This window comes from Schistocerca serialis, chromosome 1 (genome assembly GCF_023864345.2).
Source record: "Schistocerca serialis cubense isolate TAMUIC-IGC-003099 chromosome 1, iqSchSeri2.2, whole genome shotgun sequence".
Lineage (NCBI taxonomy): Eukaryota > Metazoa > Arthropoda > Insecta > Orthoptera > Acrididae > Schistocerca > Schistocerca serialis.
This window is the reverse complement of record NC_064638.1, coordinates 84949648-84967895: the sequence shown is the minus strand read 5'-3', so window position 1 is coordinate 84967895 and position 18248 is coordinate 84949648. Positions and strand designations below refer to the sequence as shown.

The window sequence follows — 18248 nt, the reverse complement described above, 5'->3', positions numbered from 1 at the left end:
AGCCTGCAGTGTATGGAATTTATTGAAGTGTAAAACACTAGGAGAGTATTCCGATCTACATTTCAAAATCGACATGCTGGTGCTGCTGATGTCCGCGAAAACTTTTGTAGCTTACGTCTTGAAATGGATCGCCGGCCGCGGTGGTCTCGCGGTACTAGGCGCTCAGTCCGGAACCGCGCGACTGCTACGGTCGCAGGTTCGAATCCTACCTCGGGCATGGATATGTGTGATGTCCTTAGGTCAGTTAGGTTTAAGTAGTTCTAAGTTCTAGGGGACTGATGACCATAGCTGTTAAGTCCCATAGTGCTCAGAGCCATTTTGAAATGGATCTTGCTCGTCACATATCCTTCAACTGGCTTCGTATGGGATGCTCTAGTGAAAGTTACTAGAGCCGATTTGTAGCTTGTTACAGACATTGAAAAACTCCTGTTTATTGAAAGAGGCATTAGAGGCGATGTTGCTAATTGTTCATGCAGACATGGTGCTGTAAAAGATAAATTCATGTTTAATTATGATGATGAAACTAATTAACTTTGCATTACGTATGTCTTGTTGTGAACAGCGCTTACGCATGACCACTGATGCAATACCTACCAAAGTCCAATTTGTATGGATTTCTCCAAAAAGTGTTGAAAGTTTCTCTGTGAATACATACTAGATGATTTTGACATAGGATATATTTTGAAAGTAGATCTCGAATATACAAAGATTATTCATGGTTTTCATTTAGATTTACACTCATATCCAGAAAAAATCGCACCTTTATCTACTACCAACACCAAAAAGAAATTAATTACTACTTTGTATAATAAGAAAAACTAGTTTTATAATTACAGAAATCTAAAACGATATTTGCATCATAAATTGGCATTAAAAAAGATTCGTATAATTTCATCATTCATACAAACTCTGTTGCTGGAGCCACACGCTGAGGCTGAGCCAAAATGGACCATGCATTCTTTAGCACTGACTCACTGATAGTCACCGCTTACGTTGACGAATAGAGCTCTGACTATCCTTCCCGTAAAAATGCCTACGTCAGGTGTGGGAACAAAGTTTCTTTTCACCCTTAGAATTCTGCATAACATTGCCAATTTATGTCCTTAATTTTAATTCAGTAGTACTGGTTTTGAGTCCAAGCAGACAAATTATTTGGACGCTACTTCTGTCGCTATTTAGTACCGCTGTTCTTTTCACACACGAAACCACGCACTTGCGAGTTTTATTATCTGTGAAAACAGTCAAGGGCAATGGTCAATTTGCAGATATCTCTCACTGCGTCTCGAAAAACTGCATACCTCATAGGACTGTAATCTTTTACTGTCTTCTGAGAAGATACTGTGTTATCCATTGTGCCCTCAGGGTCATCTGGTGACCAACAGCACTTGACAATCCTCACACTACCGCAGTTATGGTCTTACTGCCGCCAAAGCCTCGTATCCTGGCGAGATGCATTTCCTCTTCCTGCTGTCAGAATCTTCTGCTATACAGACACATTATCACTCATGTGACTCTTCCAGTTCACATCCCCACTAACGGATACTTTAATTTTGCAACAAAAGCTGAGTTCCGATGTACATAGCCAAAGGCTGTTGTTTAAGTTATTGACATGTATGGTAAACTTCAATTACATGATCACGTTCAGTTGGGTTGGGTTGGGTTGGGTTGGGTTGGGTTGGGTTGATTGGGGAAGGAGACCAGACAGCGAGGTCATCGGTCTCATCGGATTAGGGAAGGAAGTCAGCCGTGCCCTTTCAAAGGAACCATCCCGGCATTTGCCTAGAGCGATTTAGGGAAATCACGGAAAACCTAAATCAGGATGGCCGGACGCGGGATTGAACCGTCGTCCTCCCGAATGCGAGTCCAGACGTTGAGTTACCTTGGGAATAATGTTATTATACACTCCTGGAAATGGAAAAAAGAACACATTGACACCGGTGTGTCAGACCCACCATACCTGCTCCGGACACTGCGACAGGGCTGTACAAGCAATGATCACACGCACGGCACAGCGGACACACCAGGAACCGCGGTGTTGGCCGTCGAATGGCGCTAGCTGCGCAGCATTTGTGCACCGCCGCCGTCAGTGTCAGCCAGTTTGCCGTGGCATACGGAGCTCCATCGCAGTCTTTAACACTGGTAGCATGCCGCGACAGCGTGGACGTGAACCGTATGTGCAGTTGACGGACTTTGAGCGAGGGCGTATAGTGGGCATGTGGGAGGCCGGGTGGACGTACCGCCGAATTGTTCAACACGTGGGGCGTGAGGTCTCCACAGTACATCGATGTTGTCGCCAGTGGTCGGCGGAAGGTGCACGTGCCCGTCGACCTGGGACCGGACCGCAGCAACGCACGGATGCACGCCAAGACCGTAGGATCCTACGCAGTGCCGTAGGGGACCGCACCGCCACTTCCCAGCAAATTAGGGACACTGTTGCTCCTAGGGTATCGGTGAGGACCATTCGCAACCGTCTCCATGAAGCTGGGCTACGGTCCCGCACACCGTTAGACCGTCTTCTGCTCGCGCCCCAACATCGTGCAGCCCGCCTCCAGTGGTGTCGCAACAGGCGTGAATGGAGGGACGAATGGAGACGTGTCGTCTTCAGCGATGAGAGTCGCTTCTGCCTTGGTGCCAATGATGGTCGTATGCGTGTTTGGCGCCGTGCAGGTGAGCGCCACAATCAGGACTGCATACGACCGAGGCACACAGGGCCAACACCCGGCATCATGGTGTGGGGAGCGATCTCCTACACTGGCCGTACACCACTGGTGATCGTCGAGGGGACACTGAATAGTGTACGGTACATCCAAACCGTCATCAAACCCATCGTTCTACCATTCCTAGACCGGCAAGGGAACTTGCTGTTCCAACAGGACAATGCACGTCCGCATGTATCCCGTGCCACCCAACGTACTCTAGAAGGTGTAAGTCAACTACCCTGGCCAGCAAGATCTCCGGATCTGTCCCCCATTGAGCATGTTTGGAACTGGATGAAGCGTCGTCTCACGCGGTCTGCACGTCCAGCACGAACGCTGGTCCAACTGAGGCGCCAGGTGGAAATGGCATGGCAATCCGTTCCACAGGACTACATCCAGCATCTCTACGATCGTCTCCATGGGAGAATAGCAGCCTGCATTGCTGCGAAAGGTGGATATACACTGTACTAGTGCCGACATTGTGCATGCTCTGTTGCCTGTGTCTATGTGGCTGTGGTTCTGTCAGTGTGATCATGTGATTTATCTGACCCCAGGAATGTGTCAATAAAGTTTCCCCTTCCTGGGACAATGAATTCACGGTGTTCTTATTTCAATTTCCAGGAGTGTATTTATATTACTATGTTTATGAGAATTAATGCCTTAATTTACAACCTAAAATTTTTTCCTATTTTTTGCTTTTTTCATGCCTTTGATGAGTAGTTTAGCGGTGATACTGAGATTTAGGTCCATTATTTTGGCGTAAAAGCTGAACTATATCAGTATGTTCTCAAATCCTCAAGTCCCATGGAAACATTTACCTCGTGGTCTGTGATTTGTTCAAGGTTGCTGGCTCATTGCTTTGTAATATGACTGACATAATTAAAATATTTTGATATTAGTTTATTGTTATTATTAAACACAAAATAAAAACATATTTGTTTAATTCCAACCTTTGTTTAGTTGAATTTATCTGCTCCTAAGTTACACCATACAGTCACCTCATACTTAGATCAAATGTATAGATACTGAAAGAAAAATAGAGCCAGCATGACAATGTCAGACCCTACACCAGCGCTACATGTGCAACAATACGACGCCTCGGGTTCACTGTCATAGATCATCCCCCATACGCTCCCATCAGCATTTCCTCTCTTTCCAAAACTTAAAGATGCCTTCCAAGGGAGTTTGATAGCGATGAAGCGGTGCAATGGAAGGTGATGTTGCCACACATTCTACCGTGACGATTTCACCAAACCGGTCTCAAGTTGGGAGGAATGTGACCATGTTGAGAATTAAGTATGTAGACATGAATAATAATGATGCAGAATGTTAATAACTTTTCTTTTCTTTAAAAGATTTTAAAATTTTCACATAAAAAATTCGGAGGCATTACTTTTCAGCGCGCCTTCTTAGAAAAGGTTAGAACTTGCGCTTCCGATTCGCAAATGCACTTTCATCGCTTCTCATTCAATCCGACGTCCAATAGACGTTAAAAATATAAGTGTTATTTTATCCACGCTAGATCTTGTTGACCCCGTGGCTGCTGTTCAATTAAGCACTGTTAATGGAGAACAGGCAGCTTTTAAGAAAGCTTTATTTTATTACCGTAACGGTTTGTGGCTGCCTAACCTTGTGTTACTACAGTATCACTTTCGTCAGCAGCCCGTCATCCGCTCCTGCACTGCCTAAGAACGTCTGTTAAGCTACCGCTGCAGAAAACATATGAAGCCGTCTGAAAATGGGTACATCTCCCAGACTCCTCTCGTGACAATACAATACAGCTTTTGTAAAGGTTTTTGTTGCTGGCTGCGTTCCCCACCATTAGTGCAAAAAGAAATGTGTTTTAGATGAGTGATGCCAAACTTGTTTTGCAATGTGAATTGAAAGGAATGGAGACCAGTGGAAAACGCCAGCAGAAAATACTGTAAAGCAATTTTGCAGTTTCCATAAAACTGAAGTATGTTTTTTCATTCTGAAACTGGATATGTTTTCCGGTTTCAACCAATAACGTAGGAGAATTATGGATTAAACGGCACACAATAACGAAGAACGTAGAGAAAATTTTAGAGTATTTTTATTACTCGAGTCTCAGATCAGTTTACAATTGCAGCACGACGTGTTCAGGCGTACTGGTTGACGAAGTCCAAGAAAGCAGATACCCTGGTGAAGACGGAAGGCGCTCCAGCAGAGCCGCAGGGCACGATGCCCCAAGACACGACTCCGATGAGGGCTCCGTCCTGGGCCAGAGGTCCGCCGGAGTCTCCCTGCAGAAAACAAAGCCACGTGGTCAGTACACCCACTCTCGATCTACGACACACACTTTGCCGTACAGTAAATGCTAACATCTTTATATTTAGTTATTCCGCATTTGTTGGCCTCCGAACGTTCATATTTTGTGAAGAGAGTGAAGCTTCATCATTTCAGGCGGTTTGTAAGGCTCCTCTCAAACTGACTATCCGTTTCACCCAGAATTACCAGACCGTATACCACAAAGGTAGCAATAAACTGAAAGGTTCAGAGTTTGTAGACAGTTTCAGAGAGGGCATTATGGAACGATTGCCACGAACAGAGAAAAGAAATACAATAGAAGAAAAATGGGTAGCTTTGATAGATGAAATAGTGAAGGCAACAGAGGGTCAAGTAGGTAAAAAGACGAGGGATAGTAGAAATCCTTGATTAACAGAAGAGATATAGAATTTAATTGAGAAAATGAGAAAATATAAAAATGAAAAAATGAAGCAGGCGAAAAGGAATACAAATGTCCCAAAAATGAGATCGACAGGAAGTGCAAATTACCTAAGCAGGGACGGCTGGAGGACAAACATAAGGATGTAGAAGCACATATCACTAAGGGTAAGATAGATACTGCCTACAGGATAATTAAAGAGACCTGAGCTCAGATGGAAAACCAGTGCTAAGATGGAAAAGCTGGAAGAGGAAGGAGTATAAAGAGGGACTGTTGAAGGAAGGTGAACTAGAATGTACAGTAATATAATAAAAAGGGAAGAAGACGGAGACGAAAATGAAATAGGAATTATTATACTGCCTGAAGAATTTGACGGAGCACTGAAAGACCTAAGACGAAATAACGTCTCGGGAGGAGACAACATTCCATTCGAGCTACTTATAGCGTTATGTGAGCCATCCATGACCAAATTCTTCCATCTGGTGAACAAGATCTATGAGACAGGCGTAATAACCTCAGACTTCAAGAAGAACATTAATAATTCCTATCTCAAAGAAAGCAAGTGTTGACAGATGCGAAAAATACCGAAATATCAGTTTAATAAGTCACAGTTGCAAAATAATAACACGAATTCTTTACTTCCGAATGGAAAAGTAAGTAGAAGCCCAACTCTGAGAAGAACAATTTGGATTCCGTTGAAATGTTGGAACACACGAAGCTATAGCTGCCCTATGAAAGGAGAGGCACAATTAAGTTTCTAGCGCTTGTAGACTTATAGAAAGCTTTTGACATTGTTGACAGGGATACTTTCTTTCAAATTCGAAAGGTGGCAGGGGTCAAATACTGGGAGCGAAAGGCTATTTACAATTTGTACAGAAGCCAAATGGCAGTTATAAGAGCCGAGGAGCACAAGAGGGCAGCAGTGGTTGATAAGTGAGTGAGACAGGCTTGTAGCTTATCCCCCATGTTATTCAGTCTGTATATTGAGCCAGCAGTAAAAGGAAAAAAAGGAAAATTTGGACAATGAATTGAAATCCATCGAGGAAAAACTAAAAGCTTTGAGGTTTGCCGACGACATTGTAATTCTGTCAGAGATTGCAAAGGACCTTGACAACAGTTGATCGGAATGGACAGTGTCTTGAATGGGGGAGATAAGATTAACATCAACAAAAGCGAAACTAGGATAATGGAATGTAGTCGAATTAAATCAGATCATGATGAGGGAATTAGATTAGAAAATGAGAAACGTAAAGCAGTAGATGAGTTTTGCTATTTTGAAAGCAAAATAACTGATGATGGTCGAAGTAGAGACGGATATAAAATATAGACTGGCTATGGCAAGGAGAGCGTTTCTCACGAAGGGAAATTTGTTAACATCGAGTACAGATTTAAGAGTCAGGAAGTCCTTTCTGAAAGTATTTGTATGGATTGTAGTGATGTATGGAAGTGAACCATGGACGATAGCTTAGACAAGAAGAAAATGGAAACTTTCGAAACGTGGTGCTACAGAAGAATGCTGAAGATTAGATGGGTAGACCACATAACTAGTGAAGAGCTGCTGAATTCAATTGGGGAGAAGAGCAATTAGTAGCACAACTTGAAAGGGAGAAGGCATCGGTTGGTAGGACACTTTCTGAGGCATCAAGGGATCACCAATTTAGTGTTGGAGGGAAGCGTGGAGGGTAAAGAACGTAGAGGTAGACCAAGGGATGAATACAGTAAGCAGATTCAGAAGGATGTAGGTTGCAGTAGTTACTCGGAAATGAAGAAGCTTGCGCAGGATAGAGTAGCTTGGTGAGCTTCATCAAACCAGTCTCTGGACTGAAGACCACAACAACAATAGACACAAAAGAAGTTCCTTGTTGAAATTCTGGCGTATGCTGACGAAATAGTGTAGAAAATCCATGCCCTGATTATTGCATCCGCTACGGTAGATCAGAGCTGTGCAACAGTCATGTGAGTGAGACGCAAATGTTAACGCTTTCACGTTTATGGGGATACATGTGCGCCTGGCAGGTAGAACGGCCAAATTCACTTACGTCCGGCAGGTAGGAACGCCTGACGGATGGACGCAGGGAGAGGTAAACGTGCACAACCGTATTTTGGTGAACTTTAGGAACTTTTCACATTAAAATCTTATATCTTGAAACAAGATTTTAATGTGAAAAGTTCCTAAAGTTCACCAAAATACGGTTGTGCACGTTTACCTTATATCTTATATCTTGAAACACCCCCCCCCATGAACCATGGACCTTGCCGTTGGTGGGGAGGCTTGCGTGCCTCAGCGATACAGATAGCCGTACCGTAGGTGCAACCACAACGGAGGGGTATCTGTTGAGAGGCCAGACAAACGTGTGGTTCCTGAAGAGGGGCAGCAGCCTTTTCAGTAGTTGCAAGGGCAACAGTCTGGATGATTGACTGATCTGGCCTTGTAACAATAACCAAAACGGCCTTGCTGTGCTGGTACTGCGAACGGCTGAAAGCAAGGGGAAACTATAGCCGTAATTTTTCCCGAGGGCATGCAGCTTTACTGTATGATTACATGATGATGGCGTCCTCTTGGGTAAAATATTCCGGAGGTAAAATAGTCCCCCATTCGGATCTCCGGGCGGGGACTACTCAAGAGGATGTCGTTATCAGGAGAAAGAAAACTGGCGTTCTACGGATCGGAGCGTGGAATGTCAGATCCCTTAATCGGGCAGGTAGGTTAGAAAATTTAAAAAGGGAAATGGATAGGTTGAAGTTAGATATAGTGGGAATTAGTGAAGTTCGGTGGCAGGAGGAACAAGACTTCTGGTCAGGTGACTACAGGGTTATAAACACAAAATCAAATAGTGGTAATGCAGGAGTAGGTTTAATAATGAATAGGAAAATAGGAATGCGGGTAAGGTACTACAAACAGCATAGTGAACGCATTATTGTGGCCAAGATAGATACGAAGCCCACACCTACTACAGTAGTGCAAGTTTATATGCCAACTAGCTCTGCAGATGACGAAGAAATTGAAGAAATGTATGATGAAATAAAAGAAATTATTCAGATTGTGAAGGGAGACGAAAATTTAATAGTCATGAGTGACTGGAATTCGAGTGTAGGAAAAGGGAGAGAAGGAAACATAGTAGGTGAATATGGATTGGGGGACAGAAATGAAAGAGGAAGCCGCCTGGTAGAATTTTGCACAGAGCACAACATAATCATAACTAACACTTGGTTTAAGAATCATGAAAGAAGGTTGTATACATGGAAGAACCCTGGAGATACTAAAAGGTATCAGATAGATTATATAATGGTAAGACAGAGATTTAGGAACCAGGTTTTAAACTGTAAGACATTTCCAGGGGCAGATGTGGACTCTGACCACAATCTATTGGTTATGACCTGTAGATTAAAACTGAAGAAACTGCAAAAAGGTGGGAATTTAAGGAGATGGGACCTGGATAAACTAAAAGAACCAGAGGTTGTACAGAGATTCAGGGAGAGCATAAGGGAGCAATTGACAGGAATGAGGGAAATAAATACAGTAGAAGAAGAATGGGTAGCTTTAAGGGATGAAGTAGTGAAGGCAGCAGAGGATCAAGTAGGTAAAAAGACGAGGGCTAGTAGAAATCCTTGGGTAACAGAAGAAATATTGAATTTAATTGATGAAAGGAGAAAATATAAAAATGCAGTAAGTGAAACAGGCAAAAAGGAATACAAACGTCTCAAAAATGAGATCGACAGGAAGTGCAAAATGGCTAAGCAGGGATGGCTTGAGGACTAATGTAAGGATGTAGAGGCCTATCTCACTAGGGGTAAGATAGATACCGCCTACAGGAAAATTAAAGAGACCTTTGGAGATAAGAGAACGACTTGCATGAATATCAAGAGCTCAGATGGAAACCCAGTTCTAAGCAAAGAAGGGAAAGCAGAAAGGTGGAAGGAGTATATAGAGGGTCTATACAAGGGCGATGTACTTGAGGATAATATTATGGAAATGGAAGAGGATGTAGATGAAGATGAAATGGGAGATAAGATACTGCATGAAGAGTTTGACAGAGCACTGAGAGACCTGAGTCGAAACAAGGCCCCCGGAGTAGACAATATTCCATTGGAACTACTTACGGCCGTGGGAGAGCCAGTCCTGACAAAACTCTACCATCTGGTGAGCAAGATGTATGAAACAGGCGAAATACCCTCAGACTTCAAGAAGAATATAATAATTCCAATCCCAAAGAAAGCAGGTGTTGACAGATGTGAAAATTACCGAACTATCAGCTTAATAAGTCACAGCTGCAAAATACTAACACGAATTCTTTACAGACGAATGGAGAAACTAGTAGAAGCCAACCTCGGGGAAGATCAGTTTGGATTCCGTAGAAACACTGGAACACGTGAGGCAATACTGACCTTACGACTTATCTTAGAAGAAAGATTAAGGAAAGGCAAACCTACGTTTCTAGGATTTGTAGAATTAGAGAAAGCTTTTGACAATGTTGACTGGAATACTCTCTTTCAAATTCTAAAGGTGGCAGGGGTAAAATACAGGGAGCGAAAGGCTATTTACAATTTGTACAGAAACCAGATGGCAGTTATAAGAGTCGAGGGACATGAAAGGGAAGCAGTGGTTGGGAAGGGAGTAAGACAGGGTTGTAGCCTCTCCCCGATGTTGTTCAATCTGTATATTGAGCAAGCAGTAAAGGAAACAAAAGAAAAATTCGGAGTAGGTATTAAAATTCATGGAGAAGAAATAAAAACTTTGAGGTTCGCCGATGACATTGTAATTCTGTCAGAGACAGCAAAGGACTTGGAAGAGCAGTTGAATGGAATGGACAGTGTCTTGAAAGGAGGATATAAGATGAACATCAACAAAAGCAAAACAAGGATAATGGAATGTAGTCTAATTAAGTCGGGTGATGCTGAGGGAATTAGATTAGGAAATGAGGCACTTAAAGTAGTAAAGGAGTTTTGCTATTTGGGGAGCAAAATAACTGATGATGGTCGAAGTAGAGAGGATATAAAATGTAGGCTGGCAATGGCAAGGAAAGCGTTTCTGAAGAAGAGAAATTTGTTAACATCCAGTATTGATTTAAGTGTCAGGAAGTCATTTCTGAAAGTATTCGTATGGAGTGTAGCCATGTATGAAAGTGAAACATGGACGATAAATAGTTTGGACAAGAAGAGAATAGAAGCTTTTGAAATGTGGTGCTACAGAAGAATGCTGAAGATTAGATGGGTAGATCACATAACTAATGAGGAAGTATTGAATAGGATTGGGGAGAAGAGAAGTTTGTGGCACAACTTGACCAGAAGAAGGGATCAGTTGGTAGGACATGTTCTGAGGCATCAAGGGATCACCAATTTAGTATTGGAGGGCAGCGTGGAGGGTAAAAATCGTAGAGGGAGACCAAGAGATGAATACACTAAGCAGATTCAGAAGGATGTAGGTTGCAGTAGGTACTGGGAGATGTAAAAGCTTGCACAGGATAGAGTAGCATGGAGAGCTGCATCAAACCAGTCTCAGGACTGAAGACCACAACAACAACAACATTTTGAAACAAATCAGTCCGATATTAACGATATTCTATTAGGTTACAGCCACTGATACTGCTAATGTAAATCTCCAGTTATAAAAACTTCCAAAGCACAAATAAAAAAGTTCCTATCACTTTTATAAGCTTACTTGTTCTCAGCCCGGGATAATCTTATAACAGAATGCTTGGATTGGATATGATATTCTCTTTCGTGGTTACCAAACATTGCAACCAATGTGACTACCACGTGATATTGATTTTATGAAGAATGTTACTAAAGAGTGGTTTTAGAGCGTTGGAGCACGTGGTTAGCCTCCAATGGATACACCTTGCAGCGGTCGTGGGTCTGGCAGCCGCCCGCCGGTGAGGCGCAAAGTATCTTGGACCCTTCAACCGGTCGCGCAGGCCGGACTGCCCTAGCAGGCGCGAGAGGGTTAACACGCTCAGCTCACCACCATTCATGTGACTTGCAGTAGTCAGCTACGTACCGAGCAGGCGGAGATACCGTCGTTGACGGGGCCGGTGCAGATGTTCTCATCGTTGAGCGGGCTGTTACCCAGCAGCAGCGCGCATTGGGTGTTGCTGATGATGCTGACATCGACCCACTGCAGGATGTCGGGGTAGTTGGGTATGATACCCGTGCTGACGCTGCCCCAGCCGGACAGAGTAGCCGTCGAACCAGCTGTAAAAACAAGGTCTAGCCGTAAACCCTCCAGTAGAGTGCTACGTAATCGCATGACGGGTTTACGTATAGTTTAATCAGCTTTAGCAGAAGAGGACGAAAAATTCTGATTTCTATTGATGGTTACTAATTCATGAGAAGAAGTAACGAGAAAACGAGTAAAATAATCACGAATTTCGAGCGTCCACACATTTTTTTTATAAATGGCCATGATGCCGGAAGAGGTGATTGACTTACTGCTGGGGACGGATCCAGCGGTGGGCAGCGAGATGGCTTGTACGTTGCCGCTCAGAGAAAAGCTGGACTGCAGCAGGAAGACGGCGATGTCGTTGATGGCGACATTACTGTAGAACAAACGACAAATCAAATTAAACACCCATCGTCAATTGAAAAACCATTATTGCAGGCATATATGCAGTACATATATCATATTGGTACGTAACTAATGGTCATACAGTGTACCAGAAGCAGAGTCCTGTAACCTGAAAGACAGAGCGATAATCTCGACATTCGTTATTAACGATTGTTATAAGACTAAATGATTGGGAACTCGCTGGCGGCACTGGAGAAAAAAACTCTACGGAAGAATGAAAACCGTTTGCAAACTTCACACGTGGATACCTCTGAGTAATCAGAACCAACTCACTATTATAACTCTTAGTCACATTCTCAAGAACAGTACCGCCAAGAATAACAGGCTATAATGTATCCATTCCACACAAGTTTAGACCACACTTAATATAGAATTTGTATGCGACACTTACTCAACGTCCGCGTAGTCTGGGTGCACTACCTGCTGGGATACGCGCACCCTCTGCCCGTTCGAGTTCAGGGAGTTGATACCAGCCACGGCCTGAAACACACGACAGAAGACAACGCAGTCAAAGAGAGTTATTTCCGTTTCTTCGCACAGTGTTAGCTGTCAGGGCATTCGAACGTACTAGGGGACTAGAGTTATGTTGTACTATCTAATACATATCTACCCTCTCAGGAACTATATGCAATTGTTCGACGCAACAATTGGACAGATGACTTACCGACGCATACAGTGGTCTCATTCACACGGAGTATGACTCAGCACAATTGAGAAGACAATGTGGACATTCTGTGTTGCTTAATATGAGGCCGTAAAATTTGTTGTGTAGCTAAAGATCTAAAGCAAGTTTCTCCATTCCCAATAGGCAATACAGAAATGATTCCCACAGTTGTCAGTGAAGTGTGAAGCACACTGAGGTGACAGAAGTAATGGGATACCGATATGCACACATGTAGATAGAGGAACCATCGCTTACACAATCCGATTTGTACTCATGTGATCCATGTGGAAATATTTCCGATATGATTATGGTCGCACGACGGGAATTGAAAGACTTTGGAATCGTAGTTGCAGTTAGACACACGGGATGTTCCACTTGGAAATTCAGTATTCCAAGATACACAGGATCAAGAGTGTTCCCAGAACACCAAATTTCTAACTTTACCTCTCACCAGGGACAACGGAGCGGCCGACGACCTTCATTAACGACCGAGAACAGCGGAGAGTTGTAGTGCTAGCAGACAAACAGCACGGCATGAAATAACCGCAGAAATAAATGTGAGACGCCCGACGACCGTATCCTTTAGTACAGAGAGGCGAAATTTGGCATTAACGTTCTATGAAAGATACGCCTCAACGAGGTGCCTTTTCTAACATGACATCGCTCACAGCGCCTCTCCTGGCCAGATGGACCCTAGACGACAAAGCCAGGACAGATGAGTTCCGATTTCAGTTGGTAAGAGGTGATGGTAGGTTTCGAGTGTGGCACAGAACCACCGAGCCACGTACCCAAGTTAACAAGCACTGGATAAATTAGTGGTGGCTCATAATGGTGTTGTCGGTGTTTACATGGAATGGACTGTGTTCTCTAATCCAACTCAGCCTATCATTGACGGGAAATGATTATGTTCGGTTACTTGTAGATCACTTGCAGCCATTCATGGATTTCAACTTCCCAGGCAAAGATATGCCCTGTCACTCGACCACAGTTGTTCGTGATTGCTCTGAAGAACACTTTGGACAACTGGAGCGAATGATTCAGCGACCCATATTGTCTGACATGAATCCCTTCGAATATTTATGGGTCATAATCGAGAGGTCAGTTCGTGCACAAAATCCTGCAACGGCAACACTTTCGCCATGATGGACTGCTAAACATGCTGTATGGGCCTGTGTTTCTGCAGGGATTTCCAGCGACTTGTTGAGCCCATTCAGTTGCTGCACTACACCTGGCAAAAGGACGCCCGATACTTCAGCAAGAGCTATCCCATTACCTTTGTCACCTCAGGGTATGTACTAACTTCCTTCATCGCGGCCATACAATATATTGAGATTGGCTGCAGTTACTTAACTATTTTAACGATAACTTCATCATTAATTACTGCCTTCTGTTTTGATAAACGTTAGGCAGCCTCGTACTCACCTCGTAGTGCCCGATGAAGGCGGGGTCGGCGCAGTGGCCTGCGGTGACGACGGCGCTGGCGCTCACGATGGAGCCGCCACACGTGTGGGACGCCAGCCCCAGCTGCACCCACTGCAGCGACACCTGGTACGGGAACTGGCCTGCACACACAGAACGCCGGCTCAGCGCGTCTACCACTACCAGGAACCAACGTCAACAATACCGGCAGTAAAAGACTTGATCCCATCACCAGCGTACAGGCTGTCCTTCTGTAAGACGTCGTTTCTCTCTCCTGTCTCTGACAGAATGACCATGTCATAGGAAAACCTCAAACTTTTTATTTCTTCTTCCTAAACTTTAATTCCTCCTCAAAATTTTCCTTATTATGCATATCATGGTGATAAGAACTTCGTTAGCAAAGACTGAACTATATATATGAAAGGGCTGGCGCGGCAGAGGATGTCCTAAGGAAGCAGACCACACGACTCAGAAGACAGAAAGGCATATTACTAGCGTCTATCCCAGGGCAGAGCTATATAACATGTGTTGGAGTTGATGGCTGATGACTTAGTACATAAGAAGACGGACAGGAAAGAAGATTGCAGTTTAAGGTCTCATCCACATTAAGATCATTGGAGACGGAGCACAAGCTCGAAATGTATCCAAGATGGAGAAGCGAATCGGATGTTCCTTTTCAAAGGAGCATTTCCAGAAGGGAATTAGAGAAATCGCGGAAAGCCTAAATCTGGATAACTGGACGTAGAGGTGAGACCAGTGTGCCACCAAATGCGCCACATCGCTCGCTGGTATTTATGGAGTACGCATCACGACTTGAAGGAGCGACTTACCCAGGGAGGCATCTGAGCCACCGGTGATGCGACCGTGCTGCAGGCCAAACTTCCTGCGGGGTCCGCTGTGTGGAATACGGCGGACTGGCAGCTCAGCAGCTGAAACAGAGTTAAAACCACACTCAGTGACCTGTGGGCATCGCCCATCTCCCATGAATAAACACAAATAAGAATAAACGTTCTTCAAATTGTAAATGTGTGTTACAACTAATTCTACGACTTCAACAATGCACAAGCCTTATCGTAAGTCGATAATTGTGCTGTATTTCCCAAGCGTGTTGGCACGTAGCCAAAATTAAATAAATAATAGGATGTTGCCTTCGTCGTCCATTACTTGCTTCTTCTCGATTTAATATTTCATAGTTCGTACAACAAATATAAAACTTTTAAGACATTTTATAAACAAGACCATCTAGAAACATGACATCAAACTCTCGTGTCATGTTTTTCCCCATTTTCTCCCTTTCTGTTCTCGAATTAATGTAAATTCAATCAAATAAATATTCTCATTATTTAATCTAAAATATTATTTGTTGTAACGAAAAGAAAGAAAACAATTTGCGAAAACTTTAGTTTGCTTGATTGACATCAATACAATCGGCGACACAATCGCTCCGAATGGAAGATTACTAATTCTAGCCAGTTGCTGCTTATTATCCGTAGTATGACCGAAATACCAAACGTCTCTGGATAACAGTAAGACCAGAGCGTATGGCATTGATGGCCGGGAGACCCTCGCGGGGCGGTTCGGCCACCGCTCCACAATACGGTGACTTGCGAGTGAATGAGGATGAAATGATGATGAAAAACACAAACACCCACTGATCTCGAGGCAGAGAAAATCCCTGATCCCGCCGGGAATCGACCCCCAGACCCTGCGCGCGGGAAGCGAGAACACTACCGCAAGACCACGAGCCGCGGACTCTGGATAATAGTAATGGACCGTAGAAAGTGATCGCACTTCCTCAACGTCATCAAATCAGCGTTTCACCGACTTCTCACACTTTGCGACACTATGGAAGCTGTATGGCTAAAATGAACACGATAAGTGTCCCGTACATCACTGCTGTAAAGCCACTGCTGTTATACTGCTTGATAAATTTCAGATCACAAAGGAACCAAGTCTTCATTCGCTGCCCAGCCATTAGTTTGCCCGGGCGAGAATACCGTCTCACTATTCATTTCAACATTTATTGGACAAAGCTGCAAAAAATATCCATGGCTGACCCTAGCTAATGCACTGCCCGACTAAATTGTTCTTTGAACGGTAACTCTCGACACTGAAAGTGCCGTATAAATACATACTAGGTTGGTCCTGAGACTATGACGGAGGTGGACGATCACTGCTGCAGGGATCTTCTGCCTCAGCAATTATTAGCTTTAATGCAAGTTTCTTCTCTTGGTACAACTAAGACCACTCGTCATTGGGACACCGTCCCACTGAACTCATCTCCCGATAAAAGCTAGAACTGGTGCACGCCGACACTGACGTTATGCTTTTGAGGTAAGCAGTAATGATTGCGTAATAATTTTTCAATTAGTTAATTGTTATCAGAATGTGAAACATTTCGAGGTAGAATTAAATTTCCACAATGAGATTAAATTCTCAAAGAATCATATAAATGCGGTATGTAACTCTTTGGAGACGATCGTTAACGTCCACTAAGCGAAAGACTTTATATTATATACGCTGTTTAAATATGTACGGAACAGTTGTTGCTTCAGGACATTAAATTATCCTCTGCACTGAATCAAAAAAGAAATTTCTAGTTTTTATATGCCTAAGTACATAGATTATTCGCTTAAAACAAGAATGAAGAAAAGGAGAACAAATGAAAAATACAAGCTGTGAAAGTAGAGGAAAACTTAGTTCCTATACTGCGGAAACACTGCTTCGCTTAGAGAATGAGATTTTCACTCTGCAGCGGAGTGTGCGCTGATATGAAACTTCCTCGGAGATTAAAACTGTGTGCCGGACCGAGACTCTAACTCGGGAGAAGGTAGGAGACGAGGTACTGGCAGAAGTAAAGCTGTGAGGACGGGGCGTGAGCGTTGCTTGGGTAGCTCAGTTGGTAGAGCACTTGCCCGCGAAAGGCAAAGGTCCCGAGTTCGAGTCTCGGCCCTGCACACAGTTTTAATCTGGCAGGAAGTTTCACAGCTTCGATTATTTCATCAGTTCGCTACGTTAGCTGGCGACACAGACAGAGCAGCAGAAGCTGTAGGAATGGCTGTGTGCTCTGGCATCGTAAAACAGAGATAAAAATATGTCCTGCAGCGACGTCACTCACCCAACACGCAGGCAGCGAGTGCCAGCACCAGAACGGCCTGCCTCATCATGTTCGACTGTTGGTGTCTGGAGAGGAAATGCCCCGTGGCGCGACCATACGACCTTATATAGCGATCCGCTAAGTGCCAGGGGCCGAGTTTTCCACTTTTGACCCAGGGATGGCGAAATTCAGGAACTCGAAATGTTTGATAGCGTGACGCAGGGCTTAGGTTACAGGTGGCAACTTCGGCGGCCTCGACAACGCAGTCTTTGTCGATAAGTATCGCAACACGCATTCATATCAGTATCGGCGCCCCTGAACTGATCATGAGATTTCTACTGCCGATATAATAAATTATATAAAGGTACACATGTATTAACCCTGCATATTAAAAGGAACGAAGTTTTCGAAATGGGCACAGGTGAACAGCGTAACAATGAACGAAATAAATTCGTAGAACTATCTACACTTAGTGTCAAGAGTGGAGACGTGCCTCGAAATGCTACAAACACGATAAAGAAAACCGTGCAAAATATGGCGGAAATTAGTACAATCAATGATTAAAATTTTCATAATATTTTTACACTAATTGAAGCGAATAATGAAAAACTGTTGAATCAGAGAGCAACGTCGATCAATATGGTAGATAAGGAAAATGGAACAAATTTATCTATACGATACTGCAGTGCCTGTGTTATTCTGAATTACGATGCAAAATTCCTTTGGACCTGCATGTATGCCCGAAGGAACAGGCACTACAGCGAATATACGAAATGGTTGTACGAGTGCTTTTTGTAGACGCATGGTTGACAACTTATGGAAGTTTGGGTCTGCCCGGAAATCGTGGACGGGTAGCCAAATGATAGTTCCGCTTCGAGCGGCGAGCGGGAAGGTTCTTGTTTATTTCACCTGCCGCAGCGTCGCTTGTGTGGAGTTTCCCTCGTTAGTGTTGTTCTGACTACCGAGTGAGTCGTAGCACCTCCGCTCCGCCTTTACTGTCTGTTTTTGTTCGTCTACTTGCAGCGGTGTCGGCCACTCCGCTATGAGTGCCATAGTTTTCATGTGTATTCCACGGAAAAATACTGTGAGCTTTACTGTCGATAAAAGAACGCGACAAGTGC

At 43.9% G+C, this 18248-nt stretch overlaps 1 protein-coding gene across 1 annotated transcript; it reads right to left on the bottom strand.

The window, feature by feature from the left end:
- Window positions 1–4816: 4816 nt before the first annotated feature.
- Window positions 4817–17243, bottom strand: LOC126484129 (trypsin alpha-like). The gene is made up of 7 exons (XM_050107904.1): window positions 17149–17243; window positions 14861–14959; window positions 14034–14173; window positions 12339–12427; window positions 11812–11918; window positions 11381–11574; window positions 4817–4960 (listed from the first exon to the last, which is right to left on the bottom strand). Exons 1-7 carry the CDS (start codon window positions 17195–17197, stop codon window positions 4817–4819), a joined length of 822 nt encoding a protein of 273 aa, XP_049963861.1. The 5' UTR covers window positions 17198–17243.
- Window positions 17244–18248: the final 1005 nt, after the last annotated feature.

Bases quoted from the DNA above. Each gene is read 5' to 3' on its own strand.
- LOC126484129 (XM_050107904.1), bottom strand. From the start codon at position 17,197: ATGATGAGGCAGGCCGTTCTGGTGCTGGCACTCGCTGCCTGCGTGTTG. The intron at 11,919-12,338 runs GTAAGTGTCGCA...TTTGTTCTACAG, and splicing joins CCAGACTACGCGGACGTTGA to TAATGTCGCCATCAACGACA. The intron at 11,575-11,811 runs GTAAGTCAATCA...TTGTTTTTACAG, and splicing joins CGCTGGATCCGTCCCCAGCA to CTGGTTCGACGGCTACTCTG.